Genomic DNA, 22778 nt, shown 5'->3' with positions numbered 1-22778 from the left:
AACTGTATTCATGAAGCATTTATGACCATACATTAGACTATTTTAACATATGAAAGCCCACTGAAATTGTTCTTTGAAACAAAACAGGGGGACAATTTTCTCTCTTCCAGGTCTCACTTTGTGATGGTGTTAAGAGGCTGTTAGGGTTTCTGGAATCTGGAGTTTACCACACTCTCTGGAATGGTTTTCCATTCAAAGAAACATGTAATGTGCATTTGCTGACCAATGAATAGGCCTTTATAGGACCAAGTTTGTGTTTCTCAGTGGACTAGTAGGTGAGGATGTCTTGCGAAGTGACATAATTTGGTAGACACATGATATATTTGCTTTTTTTCTTTTACTTTAAAATGCAACAGAGATAAGTAATAATTCTATGATTAATCTCTTAATGATTTTTTGCACTCAGCTGCAAACAATGATGTGTATTCTTTCAACAGCTGGCTAGGCTCCTTGGAGAATGCTATCTTTGCCTCGCAGCTACTGGTTCTATTTGTGTCTTCCAAGTTACAGCCCTGTGTGGGAGATTAAGATTGATTGCCCATGAATGCATCTCCTTAAAAATGCAGATAAATCACTAAAGAGATAAAATGGCAAGCCCCTGTTAATTACTTTCACTCTTCAGATATTGTGGACATGAAAATATGTAGTCTTGACATTTCTATCCCATTTCTATTAATGATAAAGTCATTCAGAGAGGTGTTTGTTTAGGAAAAGGAGAGAGTGCAATCAGTCATTAACTTCTGTTAAGTTATATCGCAACAATAAAAGGTTTCAGTGTATGTCTTTAACCACAAGAAGCTTAATCTTCACAGAACTTTGGCAATTTAGAGCACTTAGAATGTAGTTTGATGCTTATATAAAGGGAATCCTGTTTCTTTTCACTATCAGCCCATTAATCATGGAATGCGAATCTTTTGATTCATATTTTATCTCTTATGCTTTGATGTTGCCACTTTTTAAAACCAAAATATAATAATAAATTCATTCTCTGGTTCTATCAGGGTAGGTGAGCTTTCTGTTGTTTTAGGTAGTTCACATAGATGGAAAAGTTTGAAACACAAAAACTTGCTTCCTAGAAGTAAAAGGAAATATATTCACCCCATCATTATGACTGTTTGATTGTTAAGTTGAATCAATATTGCTCATTTCTGATGGTTTATTTTTAGTGAGGTTGGGTGTATGTATATGCAGTAAAGCAACTCTTTAATTTTTGTAGACAGCACTCTTGGCAATCATCAACTCAAAAAAATAAGCAACCCCATGTTAATGAACTTATTTTAATGGTGATATTCATTGGTTTATACATAATTTTCTAAATAATAATGTCTCATAAATGACAATGAGAGAAGAGCATGTGGCATTAAGTATAATGTATAGGTTACTGGCAAAATATAGCCTGTTGATCTTGTTAGTAGTGTAAGCAGATATGAAGATGGCAGTCTGGGCAGGTCATTATGTACTCTATAAATACAATTTTCATAGGTGAATTGATTGACACAGGATGTGTGTTGTAAATTTAGTTATGTTTGCTCCTGAACTCTCTTCTCCACTTTACATGAAGGAAATGGTGGCTATGGAATGCAATAAACAAATGGTCTCCACTTGTAGAGAAAAGGGTTACCCTTCTATCTCAGTATGTTTTAACGCTTTTGTCATTCTCTCTCCTTGGCAAGTCTGGGTTCTGACCTGAAGGAGCTAACCCTCTTGCTATTTTCTTTTGTTTTATTTGTTTCTCATTGTTTTGTCCAGTAATTAAGAGTGTATTTTCTACCATGAAATAGTAACTTAATTATGATTTCCATGGGATCATGAATATTTCAATCTAGTAATTTTAATAGAAATTATAGTAAAGATTTATTTTAGGAACCTCATGGTATTTAGTTGATATAACATGTAAATTACAGAGTGAATTGAAAGGGCCTAATATTTAACGCAATAGGAATTAAAAAAAAACTAACAAGAATAGTATACATTTAACTTTTTTTCTTCTTGTTTGTCTTTTAAGCTTCCCAAGCCATTTACAATGGGTTATAGCACATTGTAATATACATAGAAACAGAATACTTAATATTGACCAAAATCATTACAATATAAACAAGGCATGACTATCTTATGTAAAAAGTTTACATTTAGAATATAAAATGTTTGTATACATTTTTTTCATCTGCTTTAGGAGTGTTGTTTTTGGTAGTGGGTATTGTAGGAAAAAGGTTCAAGTATGAAGGGATCCAGATGGTGAATCACAATTATTTTAAAATATGGTTGTAGTAAAAGAATGACCTTATACACTCGTATAAATATTAGATAACACTAATTCAAGTTATGAATACAACCATTTTTTATTCATAAACATTTTCTTAGATAAGATATAGAATCAATATTGAATAAGTGAATATAACACAGCATTTGCTAAGACTGATTGGAAGGTGTGAGTTCTAGAAGAATGAGCAGAGTTCAGAAATGAGCAGAGCTCCTATAGAGAATGAAAGTATTGGAAGAAGACCAGCTCTCCTGAGTGAGAATTAGATCAAACAAACAAACAAACAAACAAACAAACAAAACCAAGCAAGGTGCTGTGATGTTGAGGACTTGGGAATTAAAATCTTGACCCTGGAATCTGATTGTTTTTGTTTTCAGATCAAATTATACATAGTGGTTTCTTGGGCACGTTATAGAAACTTTTGGACAAAGTAAGGTTGTGCGGATTAAACAAAGTATGTGCCAAATAAATGAGAGTTAAATAAGTTATTATGCCTTTAGTCAATTGGGAATGCAGCAAAGGTTGTGCTGCCTGAAAAGATAGAACCTGCCCAGCTTGTGTGGTTAAGTGGTTAAACATAAACCCAGGAACCAAGAGATGGAGGTTCGATTCCTGGTAAAGGTACATGCCTGGGTTGCCCCCAGAAGGGGACATGCAGGAGGCAGACAATCGATGATGTAGCTCTCCTCAATGTTTTTTTTTAATCTATTCCTCTCCCTTCCTCTCGCTCTAAAAATCAATTAAAAAGGTAGAACCTGATTTTGATCCATTTATACAGTTTTTTATTCAACCAACATTTATTAGAAGGCATCTTTGAATTAGGCAATGTATTGTGTTGGATGTTAATTTCATACTGATGATCAAACCCCTGATTTTCCATACTATTTGCCACTTTTTTGGGTCTACTACTGAGAAACATTGCTTAAATAGACTAACAATGAACTAATCTCTAAGTACAGAACAGCAGGATGTCATTATGTAGGTAATGTGGACATGGAACAAAGATTTATAATGAGCGTTAGAAGACAGACATCTGTTACCGCCTCGCTGTCATCACCCAACTTTCATCCTTAAATCAGGGATGTTAATATTTGATCCTCCCTAGCATTACTCTTTGAGGTAACTGAGATTACCTTGTGAATATTTGTGAGCATCATTAGGAGTGCAATGCTATAGAAAAACAAGTTTCATTCCATTACCCACTCCAACATGTCCCATGAAATTTCAGAGTGAAATTATAATTCAAAGCAGTAGGATGTAGGATTTTGAGTCAGTGGACAAATCTGCACGGCAACTGTATTCTGTGTGGTATACTTAATATAAATTTTTATGAAACTCTTTGAATATTTGCCCCTCCCCCCCTTAAGGGGTTAGGTTAAATAGCCTGGATTATAAAACTGAAATTTTATAATAACAGCTGAAATTCTAGCTTTCCACTTTATTACACTAACATCTCACAGGGGATTCCAGAACAGTAGATGACTTTACATAATATGAATTCAAAACTCATCTGCATTATCCAGGTGTGTGCTGTAGATTGGATCCTAGCAAACTCACGCCGCAGCCCTTACTTCTAGGACTGTAGTTATTTTGGTCCTAATTTCAAATGTAGAATGGGTTGCTAGTGAAAAATTGGATGATGATTGTTGCACCTTGGAATGTTGAATATTGACTTTCCGAATAGAGAAGACATTTTTGAATGGCTGGTTGGTGTATGGATCACAAAGTATGGAACTCCTGAAGTAGAGCTGGGGTAGTGCCACCTCGTCGAACAAATGAACATTTCTGCGGCAAAGCAATAAATATTCATATTAAAGTGGAATAAATAGAAACTTTAAATGACCTCAAATCAGTTAATTTCCAGCTCTTCTGCCAAATGAACTCGAAGCCAAACTTTTTGTTTTCAGAGCTTTTTGGATTTTGAACTTGTGAATGTGAGGTTTTAGATTTTTATTAAAGCATAAATACTTCATAAATTAGGACAAAATAATAAATAGTCTATACGCAGAAGCAGTATATTTGGCATTTAAGAACCATACCCAGGTGGCATCGAATGCTTAGGTTCAAGCTTTTTGGTGAGGAATTTATTCCCTATGCCTCAAATGAGGATAATGATGGAACCCACCTCATAGATTGTCATGAAGTATGATAAAATTTAAAAATAATTAGAGCAGTGCTATTTAAAGCTGTTTCATATAAGACAGAACAGTTTCATAATGTCTCCCATTTGTTTAAATTAAGATCAGAGAAGAACAGGTTTACAAAGAATTAAATTCAATTTACATAGAATTAAATTAGAGTTTTCTGAAAACAAAAGTTGTGGCTAGTTTCAATATTCGTGCATGCACTTTCAGTGACTAGATATCGAGTTTCTAGGTATTTTCTACCCTTACACTTTCCCTTTCAAATGGCTCAATTAGGAGAATGGACCAATGGAAACGAAGAAGCCAAGTTCATGGCAGTCTCCACTATTGCCACCGAAAAGAGGTTTAAATTATGGATCAAAATAGGATTCTAAAAGTGAGGGTATCTTCCTTATTTAAGGAAAAGTTGATAAATAATCTCCCTGGCAATGGATCTCTCTTAGGACCAAGATAATGATATTTTTAAAAAACAAAACTTCATGAGTCATGTGAGGTTGTGTTAGTGCAAGTCCGACAGCCCAAGAGCACCATCCTTGCCAAACTCCATGGGACAAAAATGCCTCCAGGTATAGTCTATAGTCTTCTCTTTGCTGGCATAGGTGTCTGTGGTGGGGCTGGGGATGAGCTCTGCATTCTCCTAAACCACTGCCTGCTCTTCTGGGGAAAGTAAACCGGAGATTATTTTGGATGATGAAGCCGAGGAATTGTGGGTGCCTTTGTCATAAACTTCCTCTCAGATGTGGAACCCATCTGGCCCTAGAACACAGGTCTAGCAGCCTCCTCTCCCACAGTCATTCCTGGATGGTCATGACCCTCTTCTCTCTTCCTTAATCTTAACCCTTTTCTCGTTTCGGACCCCAAGTTTTTGATATATATAGCAGTGTTGACATAATTTCAATTAAACCCCTAAATATATTTTTGTATCTTAATCCAAGAACTTGAATTTATTTATACAACTTAGACATTTTTTATTTTCTTGGAACAAAAGTTAGCAATGAAACATATCACTGGAAAACTGTAAAATGAGACACCTCGCATACAGAGTTTTTCAGTGGGCTTTTTGTGATCTGTTGTAAATTACCCTACATAACTGAGTTTTTGAGAAACTTAGTAATACCGAGAAACCATCAAATGATATTGCATCGCAAAAAATGAACCCTTTGAATAGGTATTTTGTAAGAAAGTTTTTGGTACCCAGTACATATAGAGTGTATCAAATAATAAAGTATTTTACAAAGCCGAATTAATAATATGCTGGACACCTGCTCTGCTGAATTCTTCAACATCCCTTAATATGCCCAAGAGGTAACGTTCTCTGACTTTATTTATTGGAAGATTGCTGAAGGGGGAAATATATTCCCTTCTCAATTCTGAAGAAGAGCAGAAAGAGGTCTTTGAGAGCTTGTATGCTGTACCCCAGGTACGGAGGTTGTATTAAACAATCTATAAGAACTAATGAAAGTATATTAAAAAGCAACAAAACATTTCATTTGCTGAAAGGAGAATAAAAACTCTTTTGGGGGAGACATTTTAGAAATAATCTTTATTCTGAAAATGAATTTGCTGTATGTACTTGATCTCTGAAATGTCATAAACACTGTCCTTATGTGCCTGCAATTTCTCAGTCTTTCTTCTTCTTCTCCTCCCTTGGCTGTGCTAAATCTCACCAACGACTTCACCTGGAACTCTGGAAATTTCTATAACGTATTCCTAATTCCTGTATGAACCCTCTGTGTTCTGGTACTGGATACACACTAGGAATAATTTTCAACCTTCACTTTTAAGAAACATTTTGGGGTAGCCTTTCCATTTAAGATCCAGGAATTTGTAATAAAACCACAGAGGTTATATTGCTTTTGAACCGAAGGTTGTTGGTTAGTGGAGTTTCCTTCAACTGGAAACACGTATGAGTCTGTGGTTTTAGTGTTTTCCCAGTTTTCGAATATCCTGCTTGTTTGTCTTAATTACAAAGCTGGAGAATTTATCATTGATTTTCATATTTTATAAAAAGCTCATTTTCTCTCTTCTTTTTTCTTTTCTAGTTGAAAGAGACAAGGATTTTTCTCACCAGCGAAGGCATTACAAAGAATTCCGGTTTGATCTTACTCAAATTCCTCATGGAGAAGCAGTTACAGCAGCTGAATTTCGAATATACAAGGACCGGAGCAACAATCGATTTGAAAATGAAACAATTAAGATTAGCATATATCAGATCATCAAGGAATATGCAAATAGGTATGGGCTTTATATCTAACTTGTTTTAGCAAACAAATGTGAATTGTAGTAAAATCCATTGATAACCCATATGATCTATCAAATCATGTTTTCTTTGGGTGTAATGGCATTGAACACGAGGTCTAGACATATCAAGAGTAATTGATCTGAAATGTGTCTTCTACCTTCCACAGCTTTTCCCTACTCCTGGCACCAATCTCTGTGTGTCACATGGTCTTATGCATCCCCACATGCGAGGCCTTTTGTGTCATTTTATAAATGAGAAAACTTCCATTTTATTCTGCACATGATTTCATAATATAATGATCTAAATCACTTGGTGTGTTTTTTAAATTAAAGAAGAGTGACTTTGGTTTTCTTTGGCAATAAGTGTAAATTGTATGTGTCCTTATGTGTATTTTTAAATTAAATTTATTGGGGTGTCATTAGTCAATAACATTATAGAAGTGTCAAGTATACAATTCTATAATACATTATCTGCATATTGCATCATGTGGTTACTACCCAAAGTCAGATCTCTGTCTGTCATCATATATTTGACCCTTTTAATCCTTTGCTACCTTCTCCACAGCCCCCTTTCCCTATAGTAATACCATATTGTTGTCTGTGTTTCTGAGTTTTTGTTTGTTCATCTTATTTTCTCTCTTTTTAAAAAACATTTTACTTTTTAATTTTTTATTTTATTGATTTCAGAGAGTAAGGGAGAGGGAGAAAGAGATAGAAACATCAATGATGAGAGAGAATCATTGATCAGCTGCCTCCTGCGCGCTCCTCACTGGGAACTAAGCCCACAACAGGCATGTGCCCTCACCAAGAGTCAAACTGTGACCTCCTTGTTCATAGGTCAATGCTCAAGCACTGAACAATGCTGGCTGGGCATGTCTTTTTTTTTAATTAATTGCTTTGGGTCAAAGAAGAAATAAAAGAAGAGATCAAAAGATACATAGAGACAAATAAGGATGACAATACAATATACCAAACTTTTGGGATGCAGCAGAAGCAGTAATAAGAAAAAAGCTTATATTATTATAGGCCTATCTCAAGTAGAACAAATGCAGCCCAACATCAGTAGAAGGAAGAAAATAATAAAAATTAGAGCAGAATTAAATAAAACAGAGAACAAAAAGACAATACAAAAAATAATGTAACAAAGAGCTGGTTCTTTGAAAAAATTAATAAAATTGACAAAGTTCTCCCTAGACTCACCAATGAACAAACAAAATCAAAATAAAAGCAGAAAAGTTATGACTGACACCACAGAAATACAAAGGATCATACAAGGGTACTATGAAAGACTATATGCCACCATATTTAATAACCTAGAAGGAATGAACAAATTCTTAGAAAGATATAACCTTCCTAGATTGAATAACAAAGAACTGGAAAATCTATAGAACGTTATTTGCGCTTTGATGTAAGACATCATATTTACAATAGGTCTGACAGTTTTCCTATGGCTTCTGTTTCTAAAATGTTTAATTCAAAATGGTACAAAAAAGTGAATAGAAAATCTGAAATACTAATTGTATGGACATCTCAGTTGATAATTACTGCAAATGAACCATCAAATAAAAGAGTAAAACACGGAGCTTAGCAGAGTTTTCAAACCTTTCACACAATGATAAAATTGCTTAGTAACACCTTTTACAGGTGATTTGCCACCTTTGTTGGACAGCTTTTACATTTTCTTTTAACTTATTGAAATGTTATATTGAGGTGAAATCCATTTCTGGTAGCTTCTATTCATTAGATATAGATCTTCCCTTTGGTGAAATACTATGTACTTTTCTTGAATAAGACAAAGATTTAAAGACAGGTATCATGTCTCCTTAAAGGCCCCTTTGTCTCCTTAATGAATACTAGAAGACTGGTGCACAGATTTGTGCACTGGTGGGGTCCCTTGGCCTGGCCTGTGGGGATCAGGCTGAAACTGGCTCTCTGACATCACTGGAGGGTGCAGGCCAGGCTGAGGGATCCCACCTGTGCATGATCGGGGCCACGGAGGGACCGCGGGAGGGCTCCAGGTCATGTCTGGCCTGACTTGCTGAGTCCCGATTGGCCAGACCCCAGCAGCAAGCTAACCTACCTGTCAGAGCATCTGCCACTGGTGGTCAGTCCGCATCATAGCGACTGGTCGAACGGTTGAAGGAATGGTTGGATGCTTAGCATATTAGACTTTTATTATATAGGATTTCCAATTCCTGACATTGAGATTTTTCTTGGTCTTCTGGAGTGCCAGAGTTTCCCAATGGCTGTTTCATGGAACACAAGCCCCTCACAAAAATCGGTGAATAAAAATAAAGAGTCTGAGATCAAATGCATTTGAGAAAAAACTGTTAGACCACCCTCTAGGAGTCACAATGCATATCAGAATTTTAAAGTCTTGGAAAGGCTTTATAATAAAGAAAACCTAGTCTTGCTCAAAATTATTTGGCTGCAGAATCTTTTTCTTTGGGTGTGAAATACTTAATATCCTATGAAATATTGATTCAGCAGGGTACACTGTAATAAAAATGTGAAAAATATATTATGCAAAAAAATAACAAATACTGATCCATATGCAATGTTATTTCAAGAGCAATAATTCCAAGTCAGAAAGTTCTATGCTCCTTTATCTGTTTTAACACTTTCTAGATATTTTTCTGTGAGGTTTTTGTTGCTGTTTTTCTGTTTGTTTGTTTTTTAGACCTCAATCTAGTGGTTCCATTTATGAAATGAGGATACTAATTTGGTTTTCTCAGAGACAGGACCTGGCATATTATAATACATTATTTTTAATGCTAAATAATGATGGCATCTTCCAAAATAAAGTGACAAGCGTTGAAAACAATACTCCAAATATATTTCTTTGTCTGTTTCCCCACTTCAACTGTGAACTCCTAAAAAAGAGATAGTGTCATAGGTAATTTTGTTTTATTTATTTATTTTTATCCCCAGCACTATATATTTATTTGGTGTGATTTAAAGTTTTGAAATAATTATTACCCATGACTGGAGTAGTACTTCCATTAACATTATTATAAAATTCTTGAATTATCTTTATTTTTGGTCATTCACATTATATTTTTATGCATGTGGAATTTGTACATGGTTAACATACAAAGTATTATTGGTGTTTTTATAAGAACTATTGGTACATCAGGTGTCTATCTACTATGGATTATATTTACTGACTTTTTAAATCTATATATAGGCTTTTACATTGATCACAATTAAAGGTCCTCACTTTTATTTAGGTCCATTGTTCTATCTTTACAGGATATTTTTTAATATTATCCATTGAACTAGCTAACCCTTTGAGCTTTTCTAAGTATGTAATTGTATAATTTAAGACATGATAACAATGATGAAAATAAGGACTAATAGAAGAATCTATTCACAGTTGTTTATAGATTTATTTCTGAATGAATCCATGCAGATTTTCAGCAATAATACATTTTGGAATATTTACGGGTATTGATGCTTAGCTTATTAGACTTTTAGTTTTGGGAAATTAAGTTTCCCTTAAAAATGGGACAACTGTGTATCTTGAAACTTTGGTATTTCCCAATTATACCAATAAAAAATATTATTCTCATTTTTCTACAACTACACTGACATGCTTTTGTTTGCTTGTTTTATTTTGGTTTTGGTTCATCCTCACCTGAGGATACTTCCCCATTCATTTTGAGAGAAAGTGGAAGGGAAGGGGAGAGGCAGTGAGAGAGAAACATCAATGTGAGAGAGACACAGGAACTGGTTGCCTCCTACATGAGCCCCAATAGGGGGCCAGGGATCCCGCAACCGAGGTATGTATCCTTGTCTGTAATCGAACCCAGGACCCTTCAGTCCACGGGTCAAAGTTCTATCCACTGAGCCAAACCAGCTAGAGCTCAATATGCTTTTTTAGTATTGTGGGTATAATTTGGCTAAGTCTTGACATATTTTTTAAAGAAAATTTAAGTTAAATTTATTGGGGTAAAATTGGTTAGTAAGATCATATGGGTCTCAAATGTATATACAATGCAATATACAGATCATGTCTCATAGAAATGCACTCACATATTTTAGCATGTTTAAATCTACTCTAAGATCTAAGATTTTACTGATATTTTTTCTAAAATTTTTTCCTACATTTTTGAAAAATGACTTCTAAAGTACATGTATATCTTCATCTGGTGTTCTCTTGCTTTGCCATTCCAAATTCTAGGAGGCATAGATTGAATAGATCATTTCCAATGTACAGAATATTATTTTGAAAAATTCCCAATATTACTGTTTACAATTGCATAACTTGAGAACACATTTTAAACAGAAGATGAAAAAGTTACACTCAATTTCCTGGAAAATGGAAATGCTATACTTTATAAAGCAAGTAGAACTTAAGTTTTAAAAATATTTAGTAATCTTGCCCTAGCTGGTTTGGCTCAGTGGATAGAGCGTTGGCCTTCGGACTGAAGGGTCCTGGGTTCAATTCCAGTCAAGGGCACATGCCTGGGTTATGGGCTCGATCCCCAGTGTGGGGTGTGCAGGAAGCAGCCGATCAATGATTCTCTGTCATCATTGATGTTTCTGTCTCTCTCTCTCTCCCTCTCCCTTCTCTCTGACATCAATAAAAATATATATTAAAAATAAATAAATAAAATAAAAATATTTAGTAATCTTGGAAAATGCTCAGACTGTAATGTTAATTGACCAAAAGCAAGAAACCTAATTATATACATTATTATATTAATTTTAAATAAATTAATGTAGAAAACAGATTGGAAGGAAAAATCAAGTGCTCATTGCAGGCTTGTGGGTAATTTTAAAATTTATTTTCCCCCCTTTTCTGTACTTTCTAAATTTTTACAATGAAGATTATTTTTATAATCAGAAATATGCATAATTATAGTTCAGAGAAGAGATAATGAAACAACTTTATACCACACATTACTTTATAAATTAACATTCCCAGGAAGAGAGGCTTAAAAATAAAAACAAAACAAACATCAGGATTTAAAAATAAATTGCTCTTGGTTTTTCATAAGCTATGAAAGGCATTTTTCCCCCCACAGAAAATGAAGAGAAATAAATACTGTTTTTCCTTTCTTTATTCTATGGAAAAACATTTCTACCAATTGGGAACCTTGACTTCAATTTTCTGAAAGTGAGGAGAAATAGATGAAAAATACTTCATTTTTATATCATGTGATCACAGTTAAAACTGAAACGTTTTATTTTTTAATCCTTCCTTTTGGTACACAGGATGATGCTCAACCAACGAAGCCACTCCAGCTGGGCAAAACCGAAAGAATTTTAATTTGTAAAAGTAATATTAAAATCTGATTGTTATTATTATTTGTGGAGTATGGAATATCTGTGCTTTCATATATTTCTTAAATAAAGAAGTAAAATAGCCCTGGCCAGTTTGACTCAGTGGGCCTGTGGACCTAAGGGTCACAGGTTGGATTCCAGCTTGTTGGATTTCAGCTATGTAGCTTGGTTGCAGGTTCAATGTCCTGCTTGGGTTGGGGCTGGAGCAGGAGACAACCAGTCAATGTGTTTCATGTTGATGTTTCTCTCTCTCTGTGTCTCTGTCTCCTCTTCCCCGCTCCTTTCCACTCTCTCTAAAAATCAATGGAAAAATATCCTCACTCCTTGGGTGAGGATTGAGAAAAAAAAAGAATTAAAATTGAGGTAAGAAGAAGAAACTAGTACCTCTGGCCATTTTTAAAGCTAGGGTCACCTGTTAAAACATCTGTCTTCAAACTCGTGGATCTTATCTACTTAATGTTTTGTATTAAAATCAGAAACAATTGAAAGGTCAGTGCAGACTGTACTCTTTAATGCAATATGCTTGACAATCGGTGTGTGTGTGTGTGTGTATTTTGAATCCTTGCAGTAATTTAAACTGATGTTTTTTAGGTATATTTTATAGTAAAGACATGGATCTATTAACCATGAATTCTTTGACAGTGTTATGTAATCAAATAAGAAAACACACACACCATAACGTCATCTCTTTTCACACTTATTTATCTCAGGGAGGCTTAATTCTCTTAAAATTATATATTTTATTTTACCATCTCCCACCTCCCCCATTTATCCTTACTCATATTTAAATGTGTGCAATTTAAAGGAGTGTTCTGATATTTATCCAAATCTTTATTTTTCTTGGTCAAAAGTTAACACACTTTGCATCATTTCACTCATTTAATCTTTTCATAAAGGCTGACAGCCCCAAATTCTATATAGAAGGCATTGCTCTTCAGTCACACCTCATATATCTGGCATTATTGGGAAATGAGGTTTCCACATGATTGAATTTTCCAGATAATTCAGCTGAGTTCGGCATGCTTTGCTGAATGCCTACCATGTGGCAAGCACAGGGGCATAAGGCCTAGTAAATAAGATCTCAAAAGCTCATAGCCCGAGGGCTGGAGCTGTGGTGGGCCTGCTCAACACAGACTTTAATAACTATAATACAAAGTGCTAAGCACTATGATGTAAGTATGCACTAAGTGTTGTGGAAACACAAATGAAGGGGAAATTAATTCGTCGTGTGGGAGGGTCAGGGACTTAGGGGTAGCCTCTTGAGTTGGGTCTTTTGAGATGAGTAAGAACTGGAGAGAGAGAGAGAGAGAGAGAGAGAGAGAGAGAGAGAGAGAGTTGTATCCTACAAGAAATATTCCTAAGTGTTAAAATGTTTAAATGTATAAAAAAATTAAGTAATGCAAATAAAATGATCAATGCCTGTAATACTACTACAAAGTATAGCAGCCAGCACTTATCCATTTAACGGGCACTCACCATGTGTCTGGCACTGTGCTAAGTGCTTTACTTGAATTAATTTTTTCACAAATATATGTATTTATATATTCCCCATGAAAATCTGCTATGCATAACTCAACCTTTTCCTAATGCTCTGCTATGAATATAAATGTCTGTACTCCATTGTAAAAACATTTTAAGCTAGCTTGCTCGATGTCATTAGCCACCCTTACTACTTGGATATATTTAGTTAAGCTGTCATCATTCCAGTTCACAGTCAGCTTCATATTTACATCATCTCCCCCCTCCTGCTGCTCTAAGATTTGTGATTCTTCTGTGGACATACTTCAGAACGTACATTGACAATTTCTACTCAGCAAAATTCCATGGGCTCTGGAGAGCAGTGCAGCAGAGCAGGACACTCAGATGGTCCATGACGTTTGCTCTAAGTATACAGGACAGCACACAAGCACAGCTTGCATTTCTTCAATTGTGCTGGGATCATGCTCAATTTCAGCGGTTCTCAACTGGGGTGACTTGGCCCCCACAAGACATTTAGCAATGTCTGGAGACATTTTTGGTTGTCACAATTGCTGATTCCTACACTTTTAAGCTAAAGTGGCTCAAGAGAGCAACTTTTGACATTATAAACTCCAGAGAATATCCTTTATTAATTTATATCCCCTTGCTAATGTATTTTGCGATAGAGCTCTACTCGAGTTCCTTAAATGGTGTGGTGATATTTATGTCAAAGACGCAGAGAAAGATGGATGGTTTCTCCTTGGGTGGCCATCAGTACATTTTTACTAGACTTAATAAGCTCTTAGAAGACAAAAGGGGATGGAAGGAGGTGAAATAGTTGTAATAGAAATTTGGGGAATAATGGCGATGTCACTGTGGACTGAAAGGCTCATTTCTAATGAAAATGGAGGAGTACAACTTTTCCTCTAAAATGTATCCATGTATCTTCCACACAATTTCTCAAAGTTTTTCTTGGCTATGTTTACATAATGGTTTTACTCATGGTGAACTGTTTTCTCTCTCTCTCTCTCTCTCTCTCTCTCTCTCTCTCTATATATATATATATATATATATATATATATATATATGTGTGTGTGTGTGTGTGTGTGTGTACAAACATATGTAGTGTACATATAATTGAAATCTATTATTTCAATCCAAAGAATATTTCTCTTTATCTTTTATTTATTATATAAATAATTTGACTTATTTTTGATGTTTTCAAATTAAGTTTTTCTTCTATTAAATTTAGAGACAACGTTTTTTTTAAAATATATATATATTGATTGATTAATTGATTGATTTTAGAGAGGAAGGGAGAGGGAGAGAGAGATAGAAACATCAATGATGAAAGAGAACCATTGATTGGCTGACTCCAGCATGCCCCCCACTGGGAATTCAGCCCCCAACCCAGGCATGTACCCTGACTGGGAATCAAACCATGACCTCCTGGTTCATAGGTTGATGCTCAACCACTGAGGCACACTGCTGGGCAGAGACAAAGTTTTATTATGTCATATGTATCAATAAATGTTACTGAAGTTAAAGTAAATAAATGAATTCCTATATCCAAAATTTATAACTATGGGTTATTAATGACTTTTAGCAATAATAATTGCATAATCGTTTCTTTTGTTTTGTTTAATTGATTTTTAGAGAAAGAGAGAAAGGGAGAAGGATATAGAGATAGAAACATTGATAGGCTGCCTCCTGCACATCCCCTATTGGGGACTGAGCCTGCAACCCAGGCATGTGCCCTGACCAGGAATCAAACCAGCGACCTCTTGATTTATGGGTCAACACTCAACCTCTGATCCACACTGGCTGGGTGCATATATCATTTCTGGCCCTAATTTTCCATTAAGCATAATGCATACAACGTACATACACACTCAAATGCCATAAATGTGTTTTGGTAAGAAAATTGCAGTTATAGTAATTTATATAGCATTTTTATATTTATATCCTCTTCTCCTTGCCATAGACTGATGAGGTAGATGATGATGATGATTAGCAACTTGAAAGGTTTTATTTCCTAACTACAGACAACTTTAACAGGCTGAATATCTGCTGCTCTGACCACCTGAGAGAGTAGCCCACCCAGGCTGGGAGGCAGCAGGCTGGGCAGGCAAGGAGACGTCCACTTCACTGGCCATTCTTGTGGGCTTTCTTTGTTTTTGTTTTTGTTTTTCTATAATGGCATTTTGAACAGCGTCATGAGCGTCTGCTCTTCTAGGTGGTCATGATGTTGACTTAGTGCTTGTCCTTGGGCGGGCTGCCCTGACTGCCCTTGTTCTTCTTCAATGTGGCTCAGCCTCAGCCTCTGCCACCAGGCTCTACTCCAGGTGGGCTGCCCTCCCCACCTCCCTCAGCCAGGCCTTGGGGGCTGAGGCCAGCTGGCCACTCCCCAGCCTGCTCCCTCTTGAACTTGAGGGGAAAGCCTGGGGCCCTTCACTGGGCACAGATTCTTGTCCTCCAGCTTGTCCCAGCCAGAGTGCTCCATGTGGTGCTTGCTCTCAAGTGGGCCAGCTGGGGGCCATCACCTTGGAGCCTAAGGCCACCGCCTCCACCTTGCCTTCTCAATATTATTTTAATATTCATTTAAAGAAGAAGAAACAGTAACTCAGAAAAGTAACTTATTTTTTTTCTCCTATCAAGCAAGGCCTAAGTATAGCAAGTCATTGTTAAAATTAAACAGATACCAACTCCAACTCTGATTCTTTGCTTTATAAAGATAAACTTAAATGAAGCTCTTTAAGGATCCATGAGTCTTATACCTTCTGCGTAAGCAAGAAAATAGCAATGAGAAATGTTTGCTAATCATATTTAGAAACAAGCAAGATAATATATTTCCACAAGTCTGCGATATAGTACCCTTGATAAAATGGATTTCAGCAAAAGATGAATGGGTTTCCATCCTTCCAATGCATGTTAGTTTATCCAATTCCCTTGCCAAGAAGTGATTTAATTTATAAAGAACTTTTACCTGTGAAATACAAGGACAGTGTCATAGAGAGATGACAAAGCAGATACTTATTTTGGTACATCCAGTGTTATCCACGCACATTTCTTCTTGTGTTAAAATAATGCAAAATGTTCTATTTTATAAATATGAATTTAAGTGTGTCCTGTAAATATCCTCATATTTCTTGCATTAACTAAAAATCCCTTTACTTATTTCTGTTTTCTCCCACGGCCCCAAATTCCACAGTATTTCACTTCTTCATATCTTAGCCAAGCTCAGCGTCTGGAGGCTTGAAGTCCCAAATTAAGGTGTTTTTAGGGCCATACTCCCTCCAAAACCTATAAGCAAGAATTATTTTTTGCTTCTTCCATTTTCTGGTAGCCATAGAAGTTCCTTGGCTTGTGTCAACATAATTTTCATCTCTGACTGTTTCCATATAACTGTCTCCATGGTGTGTTTTTATCTCTGTGTCTTTTTCTGCTGCTTTTTTCTCTAATCTTCACACAAGGATATTTTTTCCATTGATTTATTCTTTTAGAGAGTGGGGAGGGAGGGAGGGAGGGAGGGACATCAATGTGAGAGAAGCACATTGATTGGTTGCCTGCAACTGAGGTACATGCCCTTTACTGCAACTGAGGTAAGTACCCTTTCATCCCAGAGCCCTGCTCTAACCACTGAGCAAACCGGCCAAGGATCTGTTCCTTCTTATAAGGACAGTAGCCATATTAGATTAGAACTCACCCTAACGACCTGGTTTTAACTTGATTATAACTGTAAAGATCCTATTTCCAAATAAGACCACATTTACAAGAATTAGGACTTCCCCATATATTTTGGGAGGACATAATACAACTCATACCAGGGAGCTTGTCAGTTAGTGTTTGATGAGAAAAATCAAGCCATCCCATCTAATTAAGAGGGAATATGCTAATTGACCCTCAGGCCATTGCAAAGATGGCAGCGCCCACAGTCAATAAGGAGGGGATATGCTAATTGACTGCCACACCCTCAAAGGTGGCGGCGCACACAGCCACAAGATGACAGTGCCAAGTTCCCTCAGCCCCGCAGGGGTGGCAGGCGCGTGGCAAGGCCGGGTCCACCCCCAGGCGGGCCCAGCTGCTCTGTGAGCCTGCCTCTGGAGTCCCCCAGTCCCTTCAGCCCCCCAGCTGCCCAGGGCCAGCCTGAGGTGCAGGCAAGTCTCAGATGGCGGCTGCCCAGCCGCCCAGGGCTGCCTGAGGCTCAGGTAACCAGGGCCAGCTGAGGCTTGTGCTACCGGCAGTGGCAGCAGCAGAAGTGTGATGGGGCGTCACCTTCCACTGATCACCAGGTCACCTCCCGCCCCTGAGGGCTCCTGGACTGTGAGAGGGGGCAGGCCAGGCTGAGGGACCCCCCTCCAGTGCATGGATTTTCATGCACTGGGCCTCTAGTTATGAATGAAAAGGAATAAGGGATTTACTACAGTGACTTGACTCTGCAATTATGGGACCCAATTAAACAGTTTATGTAAGGCTGCTGCTTTTGCATGTGGTGATGGTGTTAAAGTTTGGAGAACTAACTTGTTTCCCTTAGAAAAGAGGAAAATTTGGACATAGGCACACATGTAGAGGGTAGATGGTAGGAAGACACAGGGAGAAGATGACTATAAGCCAAGGAGAGAGGCCTGGAATAAATCATTCCCTCGTGGTCCTCAAACCAACCAACCATGACAACACCTTGACTTTGGACTTCTATCCTCCAGAACTGAGATAATAAATTTCTGTTGCTTAAGCCAACTAACCTGTGGTACTTTGGTAAGGCAGCTTTAGGAAACTAATGAAATATTTGCTTATTTACATCCATGTAAATGGACTTTTTATTGGCTAGAATGCAGACTTTAATTTCATTCTTATGATAGCACAAAATATAAAGAAATTATATTACGTATTTATTTCTGCTATAAATGAGTATATTATACATATATACTTTCTCTCTACTGCATAATTTTTAAATACATTAATATTTTTTTCTTTTTGCCCTAATTTTATTTTTCAATTATTATTAGTTTTGTCTTTTATCATTTTTTATTTTCAATTGCAGTTGGCATACATTATTATATTCGTTTCAGGTGTATACCCCAGTAATTAGACATTATATAACTAAGTGGTCATCTCGATAAATCTCACATCCATCTGTGAGATAGTTATTGGAATATGATTGATTATAGTCCTATGCTGTACTTTACATCCCCATGACTATTCTGTAACAACCAATTTGTACTTCTTAATACCTTCATTATTTTACCCTCCCCTCTCTTTAAAAACAGTCAGGTAAAAATGGTAAGATGGGGCAACTTTAACAAGTTTACTTTATATTGTTTATAGTACATATTTAGTATAGTCTACTGTTTGCAGTGAGATGAGTGCTAGTCCTTAGTGGAGTAATTTTATACTTCAAAAGAAAAAACTTGTGAGATTTATTTTTAAGATGCTGGGTGAAAGTTGCTACATAAGAGAAAATTATAGAATTATTAACATTGTGCTTATTAATAATAGACTTGATTCTCCCCAAGCATAGTCTCTTGTCTGTAGGTAATTTAGAAGGACTTCTTATATAAGAGAGGAGAAATTAAAGAATACATGTGGTCAAACTAAAATTTAAAAAAAGTAAAAATAAAGTAGCTTTGGTCAAGAATAGGAAACCATGAAGCTTATGAAAGCAGTCGAACCTTTATAACCTTCCAGAGGTGAACTACAAATATATGAATTTTTCAAAGCATACTATTTACTTAGATTTACCTTCCAATGAATTTGGATTTGCATCACTGGAATTCAGATATTTAGGGCTTGCTTGAATTCTTTGATTGGTGCTTTTTCTAGATATATCTATTAAAACTGGAACTATTTTCCCCATAGACATGCTTGACAGTTTTGAGACATGAACATAGATAGTTTGGGGATTACTTTTTCTAGAAAAGTAGAACAATTTAAAAATAATAGAAAATACCACCTTAATGATTATCTAATGACTAGAGGCCCAGGGCACAAAATTTGTGCACGGGAGGGGGGGTGTCCCTTAGCCCAGCCTTCACCCTCTCCAATCTGGGACCCTTCGAGGGATGTCCGACTGCCCATTTAGGCCCGACTGCTGTCTCCCAACTGCTTTCCTGCCTGCCTGCCTGATTGCCCCTAACCACTTCTGCCTGCCAGCCTGATCACCCCTTAACCACTCCCATGCCAGCCTGATCGACGCCTAACTGCTCCCCTCCTGGCCTGACTGCCCCTAACTGTCCTCCCCTGCTGGCCTAGTCACCCCAAATTGCCCTCTCTTGCCAGCCTGGTCACTCCCAACTGCCCTCCCCTGCTTGCCTGGTCCCCCCAACTGCCCTCCCCTGCTGGCCTGATCACCCACAACTGCCCTCCCCTGCTGGCCATCTTGTGGTGGCCATCTTGTGTCCACATGGGGGTGGCCATCTTTTGTGTTGGAGTGATGGTCAATTTGTATGTTACTCTTTTATTAGATAGGATATTTTTAACTAGTTGAAACTGTTGTCAAAATTTACCCCTTAGTTTTTCAAGGGTTTACTTATATCGTGCCAAGGAATGTTGTTATAAGCTTTTCAGTATTTATTAGAATATTATTACCATGTTTCAAATGAAAGCAGACTTGACACAGGTAGCACTTTGATATTTACCAAGATACAGCATGACTTCTTCTTTTGTTTAAAACTTTCATTATTAACTTAATATGATTAAGTTAATATTCTAAGATTATAGTCTCAAAGATACTAAATATCTCAAAATTATAAAGATAAGCTTTTCTTCAAGCTTGTTTATTTGGTGGGTTTTCTAAGTTAGGAGGAAGAGGGAGAATTGGCATTCTATTATGGTTCTTAAAATTCAAGTGGGGAACTGTTTGAAACTTTTCATTGTTTTGTGGTACATGCTTGTCCTGTGTCTGTGGTATCTTCAACGGAGTCACATTTGGGATATAATATAAGTGTCTGCAACCCTTCTTTGGTATACACTATGATTAAAATTGTGAAGGAGAATGGAAGTTCCATAGTATCTTCTCCAGGTTAATGGGAGAATGGCATAAATCAAGTTGAAATAAAGAAATGAAGATGAAGCTTCTAAAATATTGACTGAGATTCTTCACTTCTGTTAAAATTGGTTCATTTTTAACTATAGAGCATGTTATCTAAAGAATTACCATTTGCATGATTTGATTTTATTCAAAATTTTCTTTGGACATATTGTAAGTCATCTTTGAAATGACTTCTATGATGCACATAGATTGCAAATGCAGTAAACAGTATTTAACATAGCTTATTATTCCATAGTTCTGATTTTCCTCACATAAATAATAAGCTCTTTAACAGATTCATCACAGTATAAAAGGTCATAAAAATGCACAATAGAATTATTTCTATTTTGCTTTGAAGGAGTGCCAATATTTTACCATTAACCTATCTGAGCCTCAATCTTTACATCAGAGCATCTGTAAAGATTAAATGTCAGAAATATGTGACATTTAGCTCAGAGGCTGCCTATAGTAAGAAAAGAATAAATAAAATAATTCATCATAATTAAACCAATATTCATACATTTATAAATTTAATGCTAAAGTTAAGATTGGTAAATGCTAATAAAAGCAACATTGTGGAGATTTTTCTAAAATATACAAGTTCATATCTATAGCTATTACTGTCCTCAAGGGACTTACACATGCTGAAGATATTAAAGCAACTCAGGGTAGACTTTTTGCTCAATCCATGGAATTTACCCCTTTATTCAATAGTGCATTCTCTGACCTGCTCTTAGACCTTGGATATCCATAAAATAATTTATATAAAATGGAAAATGAAATAAACATATGTATAACAAAATGGGAAAATTGATAATGAAAATAGAAACAAATGGAAAACTATCTCTGTGCTCGATTCCTTTAGGAATCCACATTCATCCAAACCAGTGGAGCTACTTTCACTTCTGTCTCTACTCAGTTTAATCCTTGCCTGGGAACTTGCCAGTGAGAGCTACTTACAGATAGTGGTTTTGGGGAACACTGATTATCGGGGACCAAATCAAGCTCACTAAGTCAATTTGTAAAGGCCAGTGAGGAGCAGGAAAATGAAAATTACTTTCAGATATTACTAATCTGCACCAGGTTTGGGTTAGGAGTCTAGCAGTAAAAAAGGTTCTGTATCTTATTACTCATCACTTGAGTTGCTTGTTTCCCTTGTTCTTTAATTAACTCCTGTTATTTTAAAAAGTGCTTTGGTAATGTTTTCACTTAAGTATAGGAAATGCTGGTCTTCGTTCCAACCTATAACTTTTTTTTATTGTTGTTCTTTTTCTCCTCAGGGATGCAGATCTGTTTTTGTTAGACACAAGAAAGGCCCAGGCTTTAGATGTGGGTTGGCTTGTCTTTGATATCACTGTGACCAGCAATCATTGGGTGATTAATCCACAGAACAATTTGGGCTTACAACTCTGTGCAGAAACAGGAGATGGTAAGCACTGAATTTCATGTATTTTTTTGTGGTGCTGGTTTTGACACATTATAGCTTTTTGTTCAATTTAACCAATATGTTCTTTATACTTACGATGTGCAAGGTAGTGTATTCCATAGGATAGTGCAGTATAGTAATTAGTTAATCCATTTATGAACACATTTACTCAACATGCATTTATTGTCAAGGGTGGAGAGGTAAAGTAGGTACTGTTCCTGCTCTCAAGGAGTTTTTAATCTTGTATTGAAAATGTGTACGCAAGCAGAAATAATGTAATATAATAAGACCAAAAGAAACTGTATACAAGGTGCTATGGATCTATATCTTGATATGGTGGTGGTTACAAAACTATATTATTTGTAAACATGAATAGAACTATACATTAAGTCAGAACGAGTATTACCATGTGTAAATTGTATTTCAAAACCTGACTAAAAATAACAAAGAATATATATTTTAAAAGGTGCCAAGTAAGCAAACAAAAGAACTACTAATAATTATTAATAGTTCTAATAATAACTACTAATAGGGGAAGAGAGGCTGGGGATGGAACAAAAGAGTCACACACACACAAAAAGAAAATAATATTGAGTTAGGTCTTAACATCCTATATAATAAAGAGGTAATTTGAAAATTGACCCTCATGCCCTTGCATCATCAGAAGATGGCCACCCCCATGTCATCACAAGATGGCCGCCACCACGTCATCACAGGATGGCTGCCACAAGATGGCCGCCCCCACATCATCCCAAAATGGCTGCCCCCGCATTGTCACAAGATGGCCTGCAGGGGAGGGCAGTTGGGGGCGACCTGGCCTGCAGGGGAGGGCAGTTGGGGGTGACCAGGCCTGCAGGGGAGGGCAGTTGGGGCCATCAGGCTGGCAGGGGAGGGCAGTTGGGGGGGGACCAGGCCTGCAGGGGAGGACAGTGG

General features: G+C 36.6%; 1 protein-coding gene across 1 annotated transcript in view; it reads left to right on the top strand.

The window, feature by feature from the left end:
• BMP5 (bone morphogenetic protein 5) overlaps positions 1 to 22778 on the top strand; it is a 117133-nt gene that overhangs the window by 52819 nt on the left and 41536 nt on the right. The window contains exons 2-3 of the mRNA XM_006090709.2: positions 6447 to 6639; positions 21700 to 21848. Of these exons, the coding sequence (XP_006090771.1) occupies positions 6447 to 6639; positions 21700 to 21848 (342 nt within the window). The remainder of the gene's footprint in view (positions 1 to 6446; positions 6640 to 21699; positions 21849 to 22778) is intronic.

Source organism: Myotis lucifugus, unplaced genomic scaffold (assembly GCF_000147115.1).
Source record: "Myotis lucifugus unplaced genomic scaffold, Myoluc2.0 scaffold_80, whole genome shotgun sequence".
NCBI classification, from domain to species: domain Eukaryota; kingdom Metazoa; phylum Chordata; class Mammalia; order Chiroptera; family Vespertilionidae; genus Myotis; species Myotis lucifugus.
The sequence above is the reverse complement of the archived record's forward strand: the minus strand, read 5'-3'. Positions and strand labels throughout refer to the sequence as shown.